At 36.1% G+C, this 18,667-nt stretch overlaps 4 protein-coding genes and 1 non-coding gene across 5 annotated transcripts; all 5 read right to left on the bottom strand.

The window, feature by feature from the left end:
• Positions 1 to 1,506: 1,506 nt before the first annotated feature.
• Positions 1,507 to 2,250, bottom strand: LOC116135940 (PR5-like receptor kinase). Its single transcript, XM_031421652.1, has one exon. The coding sequence runs from the start codon at positions 2,248 to 2,250 to the stop codon at positions 1,507 to 1,509; it is 744 nt and encodes a 247-aa protein (XP_031277512.1).
• Positions 2,251 to 11,242: 8,992 nt separating this feature from the next.
• TRNAS-AGA lies at positions 11,243 to 11,324 on the bottom strand. Its single transcript has one exon. It is a non-coding gene; the product is annotated as a tRNA-Ser (tRNA).
• Positions 11,325 to 11,695: 371 nt separating this feature from the next.
• On the bottom strand, positions 11,696 to 13,045 carry LOC116136031 (protein THYLAKOID ASSEMBLY 8-like, chloroplastic). Its single transcript, XM_031421759.1, has 2 exons — positions 12,599 to 13,045; positions 11,696 to 12,275 (listed from the first exon to the last, which is right to left on the bottom strand). The coding sequence occupies exons 1-2, from the start codon at positions 12,977 to 12,979 to the stop codon at positions 11,886 to 11,888; spliced, it is 771 nt and encodes a 256-aa protein (XP_031277619.1). The 5' UTR covers positions 12,980 to 13,045; the 3' UTR covers positions 11,696 to 11,885.
• A 1,233-nt stretch (positions 13,046 to 14,278) lies between these two features.
• LOC116135939 (subtilisin-like protease SBT4.3) lies at positions 14,279 to 16,310 on the bottom strand. The gene is made up of 7 exons (XM_031421651.1): positions 16,282 to 16,310; positions 15,886 to 16,195; positions 15,688 to 15,782; positions 15,407 to 15,616; positions 15,209 to 15,320; positions 14,906 to 15,119; positions 14,279 to 14,811 (listed from the first exon to the last, which is right to left on the bottom strand). Exons 1-7 carry the CDS (start codon positions 16,308 to 16,310, stop codon positions 14,279 to 14,281), a joined length of 1,503 nt encoding a protein of 500 aa, XP_031277511.1.
• On the bottom strand, positions 16,247 to 17,903 carry LOC116135983 (malonyl-CoA:anthocyanidin 5-O-glucoside-6''-O-malonyltransferase-like). The gene has a single exon (XM_031421690.1). The coding sequence runs from the start codon at positions 17,799 to 17,801 to the stop codon at positions 16,395 to 16,397; it is 1,407 nt and encodes a 468-aa protein (XP_031277550.1). The 5' UTR covers positions 17,802 to 17,903; the 3' UTR covers positions 16,247 to 16,394.
• Positions 17,904 to 18,667: the final 764 nt, after the last annotated feature.

Raw genomic sequence — 18,667 nt, 5'->3', positions numbered from 1 at the left:
AAGAGACAAGGTATCCCACTTTGTATATCTAAAATGGAAAAAGTCTCATTGTTATGTCATGGCCTCATGTCTCAACACTCTTCCTTATGAATGTAGGACACATTTTGTTCTTGGTGATCTGATGACAATGTCCGGCATTAAGTGCAGGATTTGTTAAAAAGTTGATGTGAGGGACTCTCTGTGTGTAAGCAAAATTATGTAAAGTCAAGCTTCAAAGACGCCAATGTGTTCCTAGACAGCATTATGCATCAACTAACGTATGCTATGTGAGCCTTTTCTTATACACACAGCAGCCAACCTCAACCATCTTATTCCTTTTTTGTTAAGTAGCTGAGATCCTGATGTATCAGATTCAACAGGACAAGTTTAGACTTAGACCATGGCAGAGTTTGACGTGTATTTTGTTTAATTTACTCTTTCTGAGCACAGATTTACATCTTCAAATTTCGGTCGTACAGCGCTTAGTGTTAATTGCATCTTTTTTGGCCCTACAAATGGACTTTTGTCCTAGAGTGCAAATTTGTATTGTTGGAATTGTAAAAATTACTTTTCAAAATTCGTCCATCTTAATCTCTTTAAATCATCTTGGTACCTTCCACTTGTTAGAGTTTGCCAATATTCCTCCACCTTTTGGTCTCTTTATACTGGTACACCAAGAAACTTAGCTGGAAGATAGTTTGCCAAACCCAGACCCTGAGTTTGCTGAGGTCCTAAAAGGAAAAAGGAAGGCATCACTGGATGGACGTATGAATGTTGTTGTTTGAGCTAGTGTTTCATGAGATTGGTTTAAACTTGAGGAGATGGGATGTGAACAAGGATTTGGAACAAGTAGCTCATCACTTGAAGCTGGAAAATCACTTGTGGTCGGGAGGTTTCTCTTTAGGTTTTTTTCATCTAATTTGTCGCTTTCATTTAAAGAATTTTTTCTTATCATTAGGTCTTGCTTTTGTATCTAAATTTGATGCAGAATTTGATTAAATTGTCAGAAAACAGATGAATATCAAAACCCTTGCATTTGGTTGCTCATTATATGGTCAAAACTTTGTTGCCAATGATAGATTAATTTGTCGGTATATTTGTTTTTCTTTTCTGTGTGTAGATCTTCTTGTAATATTTGTTCATTCCTTATACCTTCAGAATTCATTACAGCCTGCTATGAACATTGTTTTTTGTTTGGTCCACATTTGCTATGAACAAAAATTAATATCGTCCCCGCCATCTGTCCTCATTTTATTCTCCTCAGATTGTCATATTTGGAACTGCAAGCAAATACTAAAATTTTAATCTTAATTAAGGATTGAAGCTTTTGCGTTCTTATTTCTTAAGATAGAATGGTCATGTAAAATTGTACCCTTCAGCTAAATTTCAGTATCCACTGCATCCGTACATCCACTACTTAAAAGAAAAAAAAAAAAAATCTGAGGTTACGAAGAAAAGAAAAACTAGTGTCCTGGTCCTTGAGCACAAATCAAGCCACATCTAAATTTTTCCAAATTTTAATACAGTTTACATATCACTCTGATCTTTGAGCGGTTCTTCCTCTGATGCAAGTTGTGTTGATGAAGATGCCGGGAAAGAATGTTTAGGGGATCTTGGCGGAGAAGACCAATAAGGTTTTGGTGGAATTTGCAAGTTTTCTGGCCTACCTTCCAACATCTCGATAACTTTCGTGATTGATGGTCTATCAGATGGATTCGTTTGAATGCACCACAAGCTCACTAATATCATCTTTTTTGCCGTCTCTTTTTCCTCTTCAGTGACAACACCTGGAAGTTTAAAATCATTACTCGGTTCAACAAGGTTATAAATAGCATCTGGAAAATATACTTCACTTGTTTGAGATATCCTAACATTAATGTTCTTTCTTGCTCCAACTATTTCTAGAATCATCATTCCGTAACTGTAAATATCAGACTTGTGAGAGACTCCTCCAAAGTTTCTACAAATCACTTCTGGTGCAATATATCCTACAGTTCCTCTTGCGTTCAACATTGATATGATACTCTCCTTTTGGTTGGATTGTTTCGCAAGCCCGAAGTCAGATATTTTTGGGCAAAAGTCTTTGTCTAAAAGAATGTTGTGAGGTTTTATGTCAAAATGCACGATTCTTGTGTTACAACCTCTGTGTAAATATTCTAGTCCTCTAGCAATGCCGACTGCGATTTGATAAAGTTTGTTCCACTCCAAATTGCAATTTGTACTCGAAGATTCTTGAGTATATATAAACTTATCCAAAGATCCAGTGCACATGAATTCATAGATCACAATGTTGAAAAATGGCTTTTAGCAAAATCATATGGGGTAGAAATGATAATGGAGAAAGGTTTAGGGACTTACATGTAATAGGCCAAAAAAGGTTAGTTTGTCCCAAATTTATTAGGATTGAAAAGTGGGAAACTTTTGGGGCCTATGTATAAGGACACAAATCATTGTTATTAGGCATCCCAAGTTGTAATTTTATTATACTTCTTTTGTTTAGGGTTCTTTCTTTAAGGACCCTTTAGTTTGTAAGTTTTGTTATATCTCCCTTTTGTTTTGGGTATTTGTTGTATTGTCCAAAAGTTTGTAATGTTTTGGAGATAGTGGAGTTTTCTTTTGCAGCGCCTGAGGACGTAGGTTTCAATACCGAACCTCGTTAATTCCTGGTATTCTTTATTTTTACATTTAAATTTTGGCTATTTATTTATGCTTTACTACTTGTTATTATTATATTCAATAGCTAGCGTTAGAGTTTATGTTTCCGTTGCATAACAATTGGTATCAGAGCCTAGGTTTAGGATAGTGAGATGCTATTTGTATGGTTATATGCATGTCTAGGAAAATTCTGTCAAAAAGACGATAAAAGTCTAAGGAGACTGGATTTTAAATGGGACCATTTGTGACCCCTCCATTGTTTCTTGGGAATTTTCCTGGTGCGTATTTAATCATTTCAGCACTTACTACTACCTAGGGCTATTGTTGATTTGTTGGTTAGCTATTGAATATAATAATTTGTGGAGCTTGGTTATTGGGAACTTTGTTTACCAAGCCAATTGAGTAAGGCATAAATGGCATCATTGTCCGAGGATTCATCGTCCATCGTCTGAGGCATCACCGTCCGTGCACCACCATCCGCACCAGTAAAGATGATAACGGTTTCAATGCAAAAATTGATGTGAAAAATTGACGGCCAAATATTTTGGCTTGTGGCAGAGTGAGGTAATGGATAGCTTGTATCAGCAGGATCTAGATATCGTTCTGGAGGAGAAAAAACTAGAAGATGTTTATGAGAAAGACGGGTGAGGTTGAATGTAAAGCGTGTGGGATGATTCGCTCATGTCTTTGTAGAGAGCAAAAATATCCATTCATGAAAGAGACTTCTGCCAATAAGTTGAAGGCGCTGGAAACAAATACATGAAGAGAAGTAATAGAATCGGCTCTATTTGATGAAAAGACTGTTTCGTCTTCAGTTGAGACCAGGTACGAATATCAGTAGCCATATTGATACATTTAACAGATTATTGCTGATTTGTTAAATTTGGATGAAACATTCAAAGATAAGCATAAGGCTATGTTGTTAATTGATCTCTTCCAGATGAGTTGGACTATTTTAGTATTACAATTCTTCATGGGAAAGAAAAATTGTCCTTTGAAGAAGTTTGTTCTCTCTGTCCAATCATGAAATTCGGAAGAAGGATCAGAAAGAGAATAGAGATGAGTCAGCAAAGCTCTTTTTGCAAGAGGGCGGGTCAAAATTAGAGTCATAAGAAGGAGAGAAGAGGAAGACTCATTCTAAGGGAAAACTCAATAGGGATCAATGTGCCTTTTGTCGTGAGAAAGGGCATTGGAAGAAGATTGTCTGAAGTTGCAAAAAAAAGAGGCAAAGCTGCTTCTGATGCATACGTTGTTGAGCGTGAAGAGGATGAGTCAGATTTCTGTCTAGTTAGCCTACCATCCACCTCTGATCAAAAGATGGATTATGAATTCAGGTTGTACCTATCTAGTGTCCCCACAAGGAGTGGTTCTTAATTTCGAAGAACTTGATGGTGGAGTTGTTTATATGCGCAATGACGATGCTTGTAAACAACTGGGATAGGTTCAATCGGTTGAAGAATCATGATGGCTCAACTAGACCTCTGACAAATGTTCGGATGTACCAAAGTTGAAAAAAAATCTCATCTCTTTGGGAGCCTTGGAATTAAAGGCTTCACAGTGAATATGCGAGTGGAATTCTAAAAGTTTCTTTAGACGCTCTTGTGGTAATGAAACACAGGAGAAACACTTGTATTACTATAATGTAGTACAGTTTTGAAACGACAGCTGCAGTCGTGCAGAAGGATGCAGATTCAGAAATGATCAAGCTGTGGCATAGCGTTTGGGGCATGCAGGTGAAAAAGCCTTACTTAGTTTGGTGAATCAAGGCTTATTGAACAGTGCAAGACCGGTAAGCTGGATTTTTGTGAGCATTGTGTTCTGGAAAACGACAAGAGTGAAATTCGCACCGCAATCCATAATACTAAGATATTTTGGATTATGTTCATCTGATGTGTGGACCTACAAAAACACATCTTTGGGAGGTATGCACTATTTTGTCACTTTTGTAGATGATTTTCCAGAAGAGTTTGGGTGTATGTGTATAAAAACTAAAGATACGTACTTGGTGTTTTCCTAAATGGAAAAAGATGATTGAACTCAGACTGGCAGAAAGATCAAGCAGCTACACAATAATGGTGGGGAGTATCGTAGTGATCCGTTTTTGAAAGTTTGCCAAGTGAAGGAATAGTACGTCACTTTATAGTGAAATACACCATAGCAGAATGGGGTGTCAGAACGCATGAATCGAACTATACTGGAGAAAGTTTGGTGTATGTTTTCCAATCTGGGTTGGGCAAGAGTTTTGGGCAGAGGCAGTTATATATGCGTGTCATCTTATTAATCGTCTACCATCAACTGCAATTGAAGGCAAGACCCGATTGAGGTATGGTCTGGAAAACCTGTTTCTGATTATGACTCTTTACATGTTTTTGGTTCCACTGCTTATTATCATGTAAAAGAGTCTAAGTTATATCCTAGAGCAAGGAAATCAGTATTTATGGGGATTACCTCAGGTGTGAAAGGATCCGTCTTTGGTGTCCAAGTTCGAAGAAATACTGTTTAGTAGGATGTGACATTTGATGAGTCTTCTATGTTAGACCAGAAAACAGGAGCCAGATGAGGGTTTTTAGTACTCCGCAACAGGTGGAGCATACTCAGCAACAGGTGGAGTTTGAAACACACATCAGTTAACCCAGCTGGAAATGAGACTCCTATCATAGGGAGTTCATTGGAGATGAAGAAGAGGATTTCTTCCCAAGAACTCACAAGAATCCATTGCCGTTAATAGGCCAAGACGGAAATTCGCAAGCCGCTCGTTTTGCTAATACGGTGCCTATGCACTCCCAATTGAGATGGTGAAGTTCCTTCCACTTATAATGAAGTAGCTAACATTCGAATGGTAAATGGAGGAAAGCCATGAAGAAGAGATGCAATCTCTCTATAGATGAAACTTGGGAGGTTGTTCAATTACCAAAGAATAAGAGGCAATGGATGCAAATGGGTATATGCAAAGAAGGAAGGATTTTCGAATTTGAAAGACATCCGTACAAGGCAAGTTGGTGGCGAAGGCTATGCTCAGAAGGAAGGAATAGATTTCAATGAGATATTTTCTCAGTTGTTAAGCATTCTTCCATTGAATTTTGTTGGCCTTGGTTGCTCAGATGAATCTTGAACTTGTTCAACTTGATGTGAAAACCGCGTTTTCTACACGGTGATTTGGAAGAGGAAATCTATATGACTCAGCCAGAAGGATTTAGGAGTATTGGGAAGGAAGATTGGGTTTGTAAACTGAAAAGATCGCTTTAAGGTTTGAAACAATCTCCGAGGCAGTGGTACAAGCGATTTGATAGGTTTATGTGGGTCAAGAGTACACAGAAGTAAATTTGACAACTAGTGATTTTCAAAGGCTACAAGGGTGATCTCTCATTTATCTACTCTTATATGTTGATGATATGTTGACTGCTTCAAAAACGTTAGGAGAAATTGAGAAGTTAAAGGCTCAACTAAATCAAGAATTTGAGATAAGGATTTAGGGGAAGTTAAGAAGATTCTCGGTATGGAGATAATTAGAGATAGAGGAAATGGCAAGGTTTGTTTGACACAAAGCAGTATCTAAAGAAGGTCTTACAACGTTTGGCATAACTGAAATACAAACCTGTAAGTACTCCACTTGCTCCTCATATAAGCTTAGTGCATCATATCTCCAAGTACGCATGAAGAACGAGAGTATATGTTCAAAATTCCGTATTCAAATGCGTTGTTAGCTTGATGTTTCAATGGTGTGTACTAGGCCCGACATTTCACATGCAGTTAATTGTGAGCAGGTATATGCATGATCCTGTAAAGGACATTGCAAGCTGTGAAGTGGACTTTACGTTATATTATAGGTACTGTAAACATTGGTTTGGTTTTGAGCGGATGAAAATCTAGTCAATCGCTGTTGGCTATGTTGATTCTGATTATGCTGGTGATTTGGACAAGCGTCGTCAACTACTGGATATGTATTTACTCTTGCTAAAGCTCCAGTAAGTTGGAAATCTTCTTTGCAGTCTATAGTGCTTTGTCTACTACAGAGGTAGGATACATGGCGTTACAGAGGCTGTGAAGGAAGCTATTTGGTTACAAGGGCTATGGATGAATTGAAATTAGTCAGAAGAAGATCACTATCTATTCTGACAGTCAGAGTGCTATTCACTTAGCAAAGAATCCAGTATTCCACTTTCGCACCAAGCATATAGATGTTCGTTACCACTTTGTGCGGAATTATTTCTGAAGGAAGAATCTCATTAGAGAATTGGGACTACTGAGAATCCTGCAGATGTCTTAACGAAAGTAGTGACAATGATCAAGTTCAATCACTGTTTGAACTTGATCACATCCTGCGCTTGATTGTGCTTTTTGGCACATTTGAAGGTGTTGCAAAATTTGACAGAAGAATACAAAACTTTGAAGGTTTGCTAATTCGCCAGGTGGAGATTTTGAAAAATGGCTTTTAGCAAAATCATATGGGGGTAGAAATGATAATGGAGAAAGGTTTAGGGACTTATATGTAATAGGCTAAAAGATTAGTTTGTCCCACTGATTAGGATTGAAAAGTAGGGCCTATATATAAGGACCCAAATCATTGTTATTAGGCATCCCAAGTTGTAATTCCATTATACTTCTTTTGTTAGGGTTCTTTCTTTAAGACCTTTAGTTTGTAAGTTTGTTGTATCTCCCTTTTGTTTTGGGTATTTGTTGTATTGCCCAAAGTTTGTATGTTTTGAGATAGTGGAGTTTTCTTTTAGGCGCCCGAGGACGTAGGTTTCATACCGAACCTCGTTAATTCCTGGTATTCTTTATTTTTGCATTTAAATTTTGGCTATTTTTTATACTTTAACTACTGTTATTATTATATTCAATAGCTAGCGTTAGAGTTTATTTCGTTGCATAACACACAACAGTAACCTAAAGACTGACTATATTGACATTGGACGTTCTACTGATGCTAGCCACTTCATTGATGATTCCTCTCCATTGCCCTTAGATTCCTTCAAGATCTTCACTGCCACAAGGCGACCGTCGGTAGTTTTCCTTGTAAACATCACATAGCCTCCTCGGCCAAGTTTTTCGCTGAATGATTTTGTGACGTTTCTAATATCAGAATAATTATGTCTTGTGGAGCATGCGATCGCGCTATTTCTAATAAACGCCTCCATTCTTTGATCATCCTCTGTTTTTCTTCTTCAGAATCGTCCCAGGCCAACCATTGATGACAATTATATACCCACAACACTAGCTGTAATTCCTGTGACAAAAAAGATAAAGGGGGCAAGACAATTATGAGATTAAAAACGCAAATATCTGAATTCTCTTAGCAATCATCGTCATAGCAGAAGTAACTGTTGACTATGGTAGGTATTCAGTGGAAAAGTAAACCATTTGTCTGATCAACATATTACCTATGGCAATCTTCTTGTTTTTTGAAGACTGATTTATTATGGTCATTGAAGATACTCCTGCACATAACTAAATAAAGAAGACTCGTGTTGAGTACAACTGAGAAATACAAAAAATAAAATAAAATCTAAAATATAAAGTCTAAAACAGCTAGATAGTAACTTTGAGTAAAATTTATATGAAAATGATTAAATAAATAAAATCAAACGGATTGATTCAGCGCCAGCGGCATATAATCTTTAATTTCGCCCACAATTGAGGTACGTACCCGGACCTGGAGACTCAATGCATTTCTCCACATTCCGCGCCACTATATTCCTTGATCTCAATCCTCTTGTAGGGCTTGTTTCAAAACCGATTTATTCTCTTTTCCTCGTAGAACTAACGATTTAGGAAAAGGAACATGACGCTATAGCACATGCTTCAGCACCATTAGTCTCCTCTTCTATATAGCCATCCTTCTTGGCGCACCAGAAAAGAGCAATAAATGTCCAGAAAGAGAAGCAGATAACGGCAAGCGTAAAGTACGGTACGTATCTCATACTCATTAGTATATGTGAAAACGGAAGAGGGTGGTGTTACCAAATCGACGTGGACAGATTCCACCCAAGTAATCTTCTCTTGCAATCCTGAGAATATGGCTTTTTCATCCCATTCAAAACAAGGTAGGACAAGTCATTCATCTTCATCATAGCATATCATTCTCACAATAGAGTTGCAGGTCTAGGATGGCCACAATCACTCTGTCGGTCACCTCCCCAGAATATATAACCGACTGTAAGATTCCCACATCTGAAGGGAAGATTACAAACTCGGTACTCTTGAGAGGAGCCTATCTGAATCTTAACAGGACCATAAGTACAAACATACCAGAGAAAGAAGAGGCGACCACAGCAAACGCTGGAAACCATTATGTCGATGGCAATATGAAGAAAGTTGACCACGTTTAATTGGGCTGTTTAGCCAGAAATAGGGAAGAAAGGGTGGTCAGTAAATCACATCTTTGTAAGATTGGAGGGAAAAGTTAAGGAGATGACTTTGAAATTTTGTATTTTGTAATTTGTTGACTTGAAATCACACGGAATTCAAATGGCAAGGGCCCATGTTTTCTGGACTTCCATCTACGGCAAAACCATGAGAGTATATGTTTTATTCCACACTTTCACTGTTTTTAACAGAGGGAATTACATTGTTATAGTTAATATTATACTTCCAAACAAATTTTTTTTCACATCTTTAGTGAGAGTTTATAACTGTTTCTGATGAATTCATTTCTAATTAATTACAAATTGTTACCTCAAATTATAAAAGAGTTTGTGAGATTAAGTTATACATTTCACAAATAGATTATTAGTTATAATCTTGCAGTGAAATGCTAAACAAAAAAAAAAAAAAAAAAAAAAGGGCACAAGTTTCAATGTCTTCAATTTAGGACATTTAACTTTGATTTGCTGTTAAACTTAACCTAAAATAACAAAAAAGACTTAAATATCATTAGTTATTATTTGGTTTTAGTCTTTGAATTTTAAATTTAAAAACTTAAAAAAATATATAAAGATTAAAATTAAATTTAAAAATTAAGAAAATTTGTTGATTTCAGTTTACATACTAAAAATTATAATAAAATAAGACAACAAACAATAAAAATATTTAATAAAAAATACAAAACCTGTTTTTTCTTTTTTTTTTTTTTAAATTACATACCAACAGAGAAGACAGCCATTTTATTTTTATTATAAAAATTAAAACATTGAAATCAAAAATAAAAAAGAGGCAAAGGCAAGGCTTTTCCTCAGGCGGGTTGCCCGCTGGCCAGAGAAAAGCCTCCTTTATTCTTTTTCTTAATTTTGTTTCACAAAAAAGCTATACCTTGATTGATAATTTCCCTTAAATATATTATTTAGTATAACATGTAACGATAAATTATATAATTAGCTATAGTGATAGTAGTTTACAAAAATTTTGAATAGTATAGTAGTACTTAATTAATAGGTGTAATTGATGAAAAATACTTAGAAAAGAAAAATAGTTAGCAAATGTTAGTAGTTAGTACATATGAAAATATAATTAAGAAAATATTAATTTAATTTTAATATAACTATTTTATTCATATAATTATCTGAAGAACTAGACAAAAATTTTTTTTAAAATATCAGAAGGTTTGAAGGAACCTTCATTGTTATTCCCTCTTATTCACATTCTGTACATTCTCTTCCTATATATAACTAGAATAATATCATCCTCAACTAAACATAACGGATAAGTGCCACGTGGGGTTCAATGTATCCAGAGTGGATCCTGTCATGTCATGCCACTTGTCGTATAAATCCTGGTGCTCTAGACTCAAATAAATAAATAAAAAACTTCATAAACTCACCACCCTGCTCACTGAGAAAACCTTTCTCTTTCTTGAGGCATCAGCCAATGGCCCTTGATGGAGAGATTTTCTTAGATATACATAATTTTGAAGACATGGAAAGTGAGAGTGATGAAGACATTAAATCATTAGATCCAACAGAGTAGATAAGATTGTTTTGATTTTCCAAATTCCACCCACCCAACTTGACTATTGGATGATGTTCTCAAAATGGTTGATTTGATTCCACTGTTGATAGTCTTGATACCATGTTACCAAGATATCACTCATTCAACTTGCACCTCATCCATGAAGAAGACAAAGTCATCTACTTGTCACCATATCTCTATTTTTCTGGGTTGCTCATATAAAACTTAATGTTAGAAGAGAATCATCTCTTTGAATTAAACATTGATGAGCCCTTATGAAAGATAACATTGTTTTCATGAATTGATCCAAAATATCTTCTCCAAATATTCTTAAGATAGTAAAATATTGTGAGATTCTTTCCATTTTAGTAGAAAGTGAGTACAATTATTGCTATAAACAAAAGGGTTTATCGTCAACTTACAAGGGGAGTCAATGGGCCATCCATCTCACTGGAGAATACTGCTTGCTAGTTGACTTGGATTCGTTGGTGAATTTGTCCACTACTACTCTAATTTAGGTCATCTTAAAATTTGGCTCCAAAATGAGTCATTAATCGTACACTAACTAAACGATTGGGGCTTTTAATTCATCACATCTTTGTTGCTTAATAAAGGATCTTTGTTTGATTATAAAATTGAAGGTAAGGATGTAGTAGCAGCAAACCTAGCATCCACTGGTTAAAACTTCAAAGAAAGAAGAGAAAAAGTATTTCCCTTAAAAAAACGTGAGCGGCAGGATTCGAACCTGCGCGGGCAGAGCCCACATGATTTCTAGTCATGCCCGATAACCACTCCGGCACGCCCACCTGATGATGGTAACTTGACTTGGTTAAAATAAATCATCAATTTATCGTATGAAAAGTTTTCTGCCTATATAATAATTCCGGTAAAACTACAGCTACCAATTTTGCATCCGGACTGACATAGAGTGCAATGTGATCGTAATGGGAACTATCCACATCATACTCCACGTCAGTTGGGATGTCCATTTGGTATAGAGAATTAGTATTTCCCTTATACATACTTCCTTTTTAAAGACTACCGAAAGGGAATTTGGGCTGAGTTCTCAACATACAAAAGAGTCGATGAGTAATTACACTTGTCCTTAGTGATCATAGATCTAGAAAAAAGTTAAATTCGAGAACCAGAGAAGAAACACAAATCAAGTTTAGTAGCATTGATCCAATACTAACATGAACCAAATGTTTTTCAATCTGTAAGTCATGAATCACAACACATGATTTGAGTCTTGATATCTTCTCGTCCCAGTTAAAAGCAGCCTAAAAACAGTACAGTGCATGGATCAAAAATGAAAACTCCCTTTCTCATACTTAATTTCAGCTGACGAAGGGTACAAAATGCAAGCCTCATAATCTGCCAAAAATCTCTTCTGGAGGATCATAAGCATGTTTTTCAGGAAACAGCTCCTCAAAGTCTTTCTTGACTTTGTTCCTCAAAAGAGGATGCGGCAGAAGGCCTTTTAACAAAATCCTGAACGGCAACTCCTCGGGTGGATCCGGAGACTTTATCATGTCTTCATATATGTTCATTGCATCAGCAGGAGAACCATCATTCAAGAATCCCCTAATCACTTCTGTGTATGTTTGAGAATCAGGAAACAAATTCTCCTTTCTCATGCTTTCCCAAAGCTTCATTGCTTCATCCATTTTTTTACATCTGGCTAATGCAATTATCAAGTCCTTGTAGAGAAACACATCAGGCGTATGCCAGTCTTGCTTTTTGATCACCTCGAATATCTGAAAATTCATATTATCAAAGTTATGAGAACCTCAAAGCTAATAAAAAAAACAACTATATTTCTTTGAAGCATTTCATCAAACAGTGCACAAACATTGTCCACCAAAAGAAAATCTAGTAAATTACAAGAATTTTCACCGCAAAAAAGTACATCCTCCCATTAAGAAAAAACAAGCTCAGACAGCAAAGCATTATAAATAGCCAAAATTGATTTGAAAATAAAAAGATGCAACTCATTAGATGAAGACAGATTAAAAGAAAATTTTATAGAAGAACTAATTTTGTGTATTAAAGCAAGAATGTCATGCAAGAACGCCATTACCTTAACAGCTAAAACAGTCTCATGTTGGCGCTCAAGTTCAGTAAGAACAGCAACCATATCCATTTTCAAGAGCCTTAGAACATGAGATTTAATGAACTTTTGAAGCTTCTCTTCGTCATCCTTAAATCTCTTCAATCCCAGTATTACGAAAAGTGCTTCTTTGCCTATAAGCTTCTTTCCTTTCCAAAGTGGCCCTCTTGGCCTCCCATCATGGTATAGCCTAAACCCTGATATGGGATTCTGTACATTCAAGTCCTCAAGCGGAGTTTTAGGTTTTAAAGCTAAAATTGAAGCCTCTTTAATGGGTCCTTTAGCGAGGCTTTGAAGGAAGATTGAAGCTAAAATTGGGATTTTTGATCTCGAAAACGCTCGTATTGCCATTAAAGAGCTTCAAAGTTTCACGAGAGAAAAGGTTTAAGGGTTTTAGAGCTTAAAGTACAGAAATGGAAAAGAAAACGGTGTCGTTCTAAGTCACCCAACCATGCAATATGCTTAGTAGAAGTAGAATGATGTGTATCGATAAGAGTAAACGACTTCTTTTTCCCACCCAAGGTTTGCCTTACTAACCTTGCCACCCAAAAAGTTTAAAAATACCACTTTTCTACCCAAAGTCAATATTCTGTTAATACCCAAAATACACTTCACTTTCTCAACCAACATTCGACGAGTCATCAAGAGTCAGGCTAAAAGGTGTTTTATAGAGTGGAGGCCGGTAGATCAAATAGTGATAACCGATTGAATATTTTCTGCCGAAATTAGCCAAAAGTTAGCTAAGAACAAAAACTCTTAACTTTGCGATGGTTGGCAATCGACAAGAAATCAGGTGTCGAAATGAGAGGAGTTTTGTATATATAAGATTGGAGGTTCAAATAGTGGTAACGGAGAGAATTTTTGCTATTGGAATTAGCCGAAATCAACTTTGGGTAATAATTGTCTAATAAATTATTAACTTTGAGTGAGAATGTGATATTTTGAAACTTTTTAGGTGAAAAGGGTCATTAAGGCAAACCTTGGGTGGGAAAATGTCGCTTACTCATATCAATAATGCTATTTTTCTTGGCACTTATCATTCATTAACCAACTTAAAAATAACAAATAAATTCTAATAAAATTCATATAACACACCATCACTTAATATTTTATCTAATGGAAATTCTAGGCAACATGAATAGAAAGCTTCTATTTTTCATGGTGATTGGTTATTTCTTTGGTTCACTATGTAAGAAATTGTATTCAATAGACTGTTATAGTTTATATATGGTTGAGCTTTCTTCTCCCTTAAAGCTAACTTTTGAAAATGAGTTCTATCCAAACTAATTTCTCGTTAGTATCATAGTCACGTTTGTTCCTCTTTGTAAGGATGATTCGATGAGAAGAGAAAGAGTTCGATGCCAAAAATGCTCCTCCAAGCGTCTAAGTTCAACAAAAAAAGACATCCATCTGGTTTAATACCGGAGGTTTCAGCTTTTCTTAGTAGGAATTTTCAATGCATTTACTCAAAAGGTTGAAAGATGTAATGCAATATCGTTGTAACAAAAGAAACATTATTACATCTAAATGCGTTTGATGTATAAAGACCAAGACAAAGCATAGTATCAGTTCATCATCCTTATCCAATGTCTAATCACATTTGTTATCACTGAGCCAGTAAAACCTCTTATGTTAAATTTTTGATTAAATCTAGGTCGTCGCGATGACAGCAACTGGACTTCTCACACTGTGCACCCCATCAGACCACACAAGGGATCCAGAAAAAATAGTAGTCACCGTAACACCTTTACCAGTAACAGTCACATCGAAAGATTTCTTCTCATTTTTTGACTCGAAGGAGAGAACTTCAGGTACAACTTCGATTCCAACTTCTGAGCTTGAAAAGACTTGTGCCTTGTATGTGGAGTTTGGAAGACCGACATTTGTAACTGTTCTATGAAAATTGATTGTGAAAGGCTTTTCTAGTGAAACTTTAGATGACATTGAAGGGTAATTGAGATCCTTTGGCGATGCCTTACCGGAGGCTTTTGGACAAGTGCTGTTATCTCCTGTAACAAGTCTAAGTGTTTCCTCATTATAACCTGCACTGCACAGCATTCTTATGTAGTCTTCTTCAAAAGCGTCATATACAAGTCCTGGATTTACAGCTTTTATTGGATTGACATGCCCGGATCCATATGCAAATTCAGCGTCTGTAGTTTTGGTTTCATTCATTGGAAATGCTGCAGGCAGAATAAAAATTGTTGATTTAGAAACACTGAACTTATGAAGAAACTCATCAAGAGTTCATGCAGTTTACTATAAAAAAATGATTACCAGTGGTCATTATAGCAGATTTGATGGCGGAAGGAGACCAAGTAGGGTTGAATGTTTTAACATATGCAGCTACACCAGCAGCATGAGGGCATGCCATTGAGGTTCCAGACAGTATATTGAATTTAACCTGCCTTTTATCTTCCACGTCCGCGGTCAATGGAGCGATAGGTGAAAATGCAGCCAAAATATCTACTCCAGGTGCGCTTATATCTGGCTGAATGACATTATATCACCAAGTTAACAAAGTAAATCAATATTTCCATTGAAAAGAGAGCGTAGATTTAAGTTGAGAGCAACATATACCTTAAGAATCTCAGGCAGAATAGTATTTGGACCACGAGAAGAGAAAAGAGCAAGAGAAGGAGCATCAGAATCCTTGATGATTTCGGTCTTTAGTATTTCTGCTTGAGGGCTTCTGAAAATCCAAATGCAAATATTTTACAATTTTCTGTGATAAAATAGGAAAGTACCCAAAAAATAGCTACTTAAAGGTATCAATACTTTGTAGAATCCATATAGTCGATGATACTGTCGTAATCACTAGAAGTCACTGATGTTGCTGGCAAAGAAACGACAAAGGAAAGCAGGCTATTTTCAATGATCGATCCTGCAGCACCTGCTCGATGAGCTGCGATATCTCCTGTAGGTTGTTCACATAAAACGATCTTTCCCTTTACTAAACTGCTGTTGAGACAAGTGCCAGAACACGACCTGAAAAGCAAACAATGTTCATTATTTGCTCAAGAAGTTATGAGTTCATATGGTTTTAGAGACGAACATACAAGTCACCCGGTGGAGGGCAATCGCTAGAGACTTGTGCTCCAATTACCAGAGGATATTTTTTTCCATTCTGAGTGAAACCATTAATTGCAGCTCCCTATTTGGGTTAACAAATCATTAGAGTATTGATAATGTAAAATATGAGTACATATTCATAAATTCGTTAGGTAAATGAAGATTCAATTGTTAATGATACATACCACTATTGCCGTTCCATTCCCAAGAACAACTCTGTCTATGAAGAGGCGATCGGTGGTGCTGGCTGCCACTGACATCATCCATGGAGATACACTTCCTGTTGATCCTAGAAAAGGACCAGAATTGCCAGCAGAATTTAAAGTCAATATCCCTTTCGCCATTGCATGAAAAGAACCAATGGCAATGGGATCCAGAGTAAAATTGACTGCTCCTCCTCCTATTGAGATTGATAAAAGGTCAACTCCATCAGCAATAGCATCATCAAAACCGGCCAAGACATCTGCTACTGNTTTTTGAAGAAAGTTCGTATTACTATAAGATAAAATAATTAAATTCAAGAATTATTACTAAAAATGACATTATTACTGATTTGCTAGAATAATATATAATGAGTACACCAAAGAGATGACAAATGGGGGAGATCCATCATAAATAAAAGGGAAAATGAAAATCCAAAACATATTATAGATTTGATTATCATAAAATAAATGAAAAAAATGTTGACTACCAGTCAATCTTTTAGCCCATCAACAAATAGAGAAGAAAAAACTTCCATTTCTTGCTTCTTCAAAGCGACACCAACCTCAACACCACCGCTTTTATCTCTACTCTTGGCCAAAGCAATAGCTCCACTCCTATCTATGGACACAATCTCTACCTTCCTGGGTCTCCCCCACCTGAAATCGGACCCGTAAACGTCAAACTGGGTCGATCCGGATACTCCAAGACATTGTACTCCTTCAGACATAGTTTTCATCAAGGTCAACATCCTTGAAAGTGTGTCTTGTCTTCCCTCAAGTTCTCCCCTTTCTATTTCTTTTATCAGATCGCTCAACTTCTCTGCAAGAAAGGCAACCCCGTTTTCTTCTGTGAAATCTCTTGCTAATGCAGTGCGAAAATGTGGCATAACGCAGTTGCCAACATAATTCAATAATGGAACTGGAGGATCTAAACGGCTCCTGTAATCTGCTGTGAATCCAACTATAATACCTCTATTATCCTCTCCTCCTCTGGCTTTAACTAAGCAGACGAATACATATGCTAATGTTAGCACAAAAGTTGATAAATGAAGTTGATGTTGTTGTTTCTCGGCCTCCTTTCCGTTATCCTTATTCAATATAAGCAATACCTGATTCCTTATTTTATGAATAGCCTCACGGGTCAACTCAAATGTGGCTCGAACCCAATCGGTATTCGACACTACGTTTGGCAAAACCTTCAAGCTTCGTGTGTTGGTATAAGCGAACCAGTTGTTCACGTACTCCATGTCGATACCAGTCGGATCTTTGATGACAGTTCGGTCAAAAGATGGGATTAGTTCCGGTAACAAAGAAGGCTCTTCTTCCAGATCTTTACCTAGTTGTTTGCATAAATAAGCCCAAGACTTGATAAACATGGTTGAACTTCTCCCATCAAGTATGGCATGGTGACTTGTTATGCCGATGCAGAACCCTTGATTCGGAAACAAAGTTATTTGTATAGCGATCATCGCTGCTTTGTCATCAGATGTCACCAACTGAGGGATCAAAGGATGGAACTCCACAGCCTCATGAACTCCGTTACCAGTGAGCGAATTGAAGTCGGCGGTAGACTCAGCAACAGTGACTGGAACGCCATCGTTTGGGGAGTAGTAGATGTATGGCTTCGGGGCATCTGTGGGCCAGATTAGATTACCAGCAAGAGGGAGATACTGGAGGAGAGTGAGAGAAAGAGAGTGCTTAAGGTCCGGGAGGATAAATGAGTTGAAGAAATGAGGGGTTAAGTCAGTGATTTGATAAAAGTAAAGGCGTTCAACAGGAGGGAAATTAAACCAAAACGTGTCGTATAATGTTAGAGGAAGAGAAAATTCAGTGGTTGAGTGGGAGAGAGGAGTTACTTGGGTCACCTCCTGTATTTTAACGGCGTTGGATGACGCCATGGAAGCCGGAATTAATGATACAGATGCTCTCTTAATGTATCTTTGAAGTTTACAGACTCTTGGAATATTGCCAGTCTTTTCTCGAATTGGTTGTTCTTATCTTGAATTTTTTATTGGCTGATCTTATCTTGAATTATTTGTTGTCTAATATTGTAAAAAACTTCCCGTACTGATTACGGCTCATCACAAATCGCTAATGGAGTGATACCAATCATATAAAATAATGTTATTTCATCAGTTTGTAATGACATGACCACCACGTGACACAGTGTAAGAAAACACTACGATCATTTGGCTTTTATATCTACTAAATATTAAAAAAGTATATTCTTTCAAATATTCTGGTTCTTTTTTTATTGATGATTTTAGTATATATTAATTAAATATTAAAAATAATTTTTTATTAAATAATAATAACTTTAAAAATTATACTAATTTAATAAAATTAAATATTTATTTAATCAAATAAACATTACATTTAATATAAAAAAATATTACATCTAATATAAAATACCATAAAAAAAAAAAGACGACAATAATACAAAAGTAAAATTTTATAATAATTTAATTTTCTGAATTAGTATATTCTTCTCACAAATAATCAATTAATGTATTTTGAAAGAGCATGGTGAGCCTCCATACCCTTTATTTGTCTATAGTGATCTCTAGTTCTTTTCAATATTTTGATGATCTTAGAAGATCCAAAACTAATCTATCGGAATACTAGATTTTTATTTTAGTTTATGTTGTATTTTCTTTTAATTTTATTGTTTTTAAATTAGCGTTAATTTTTATTTTGAGTTATTTTAGTTTAATATTTGTATTGAATAAAGTTTTGTTTTTAATTTTTTTATCATTTTTTAATT

This window comes from Pistacia vera, unplaced genomic scaffold (genome assembly GCF_008641045.1).
Source record: "Pistacia vera cultivar Batoury unplaced genomic scaffold, PisVer_v2 Contig306, whole genome shotgun sequence".
Taxonomy (NCBI): domain Eukaryota; kingdom Viridiplantae; phylum Streptophyta; class Magnoliopsida; order Sapindales; family Anacardiaceae; genus Pistacia; species Pistacia vera.
Note: the sequence above shows the minus strand (reverse complement) of the source record. Positions and strands in the feature narration are given on the sequence as shown.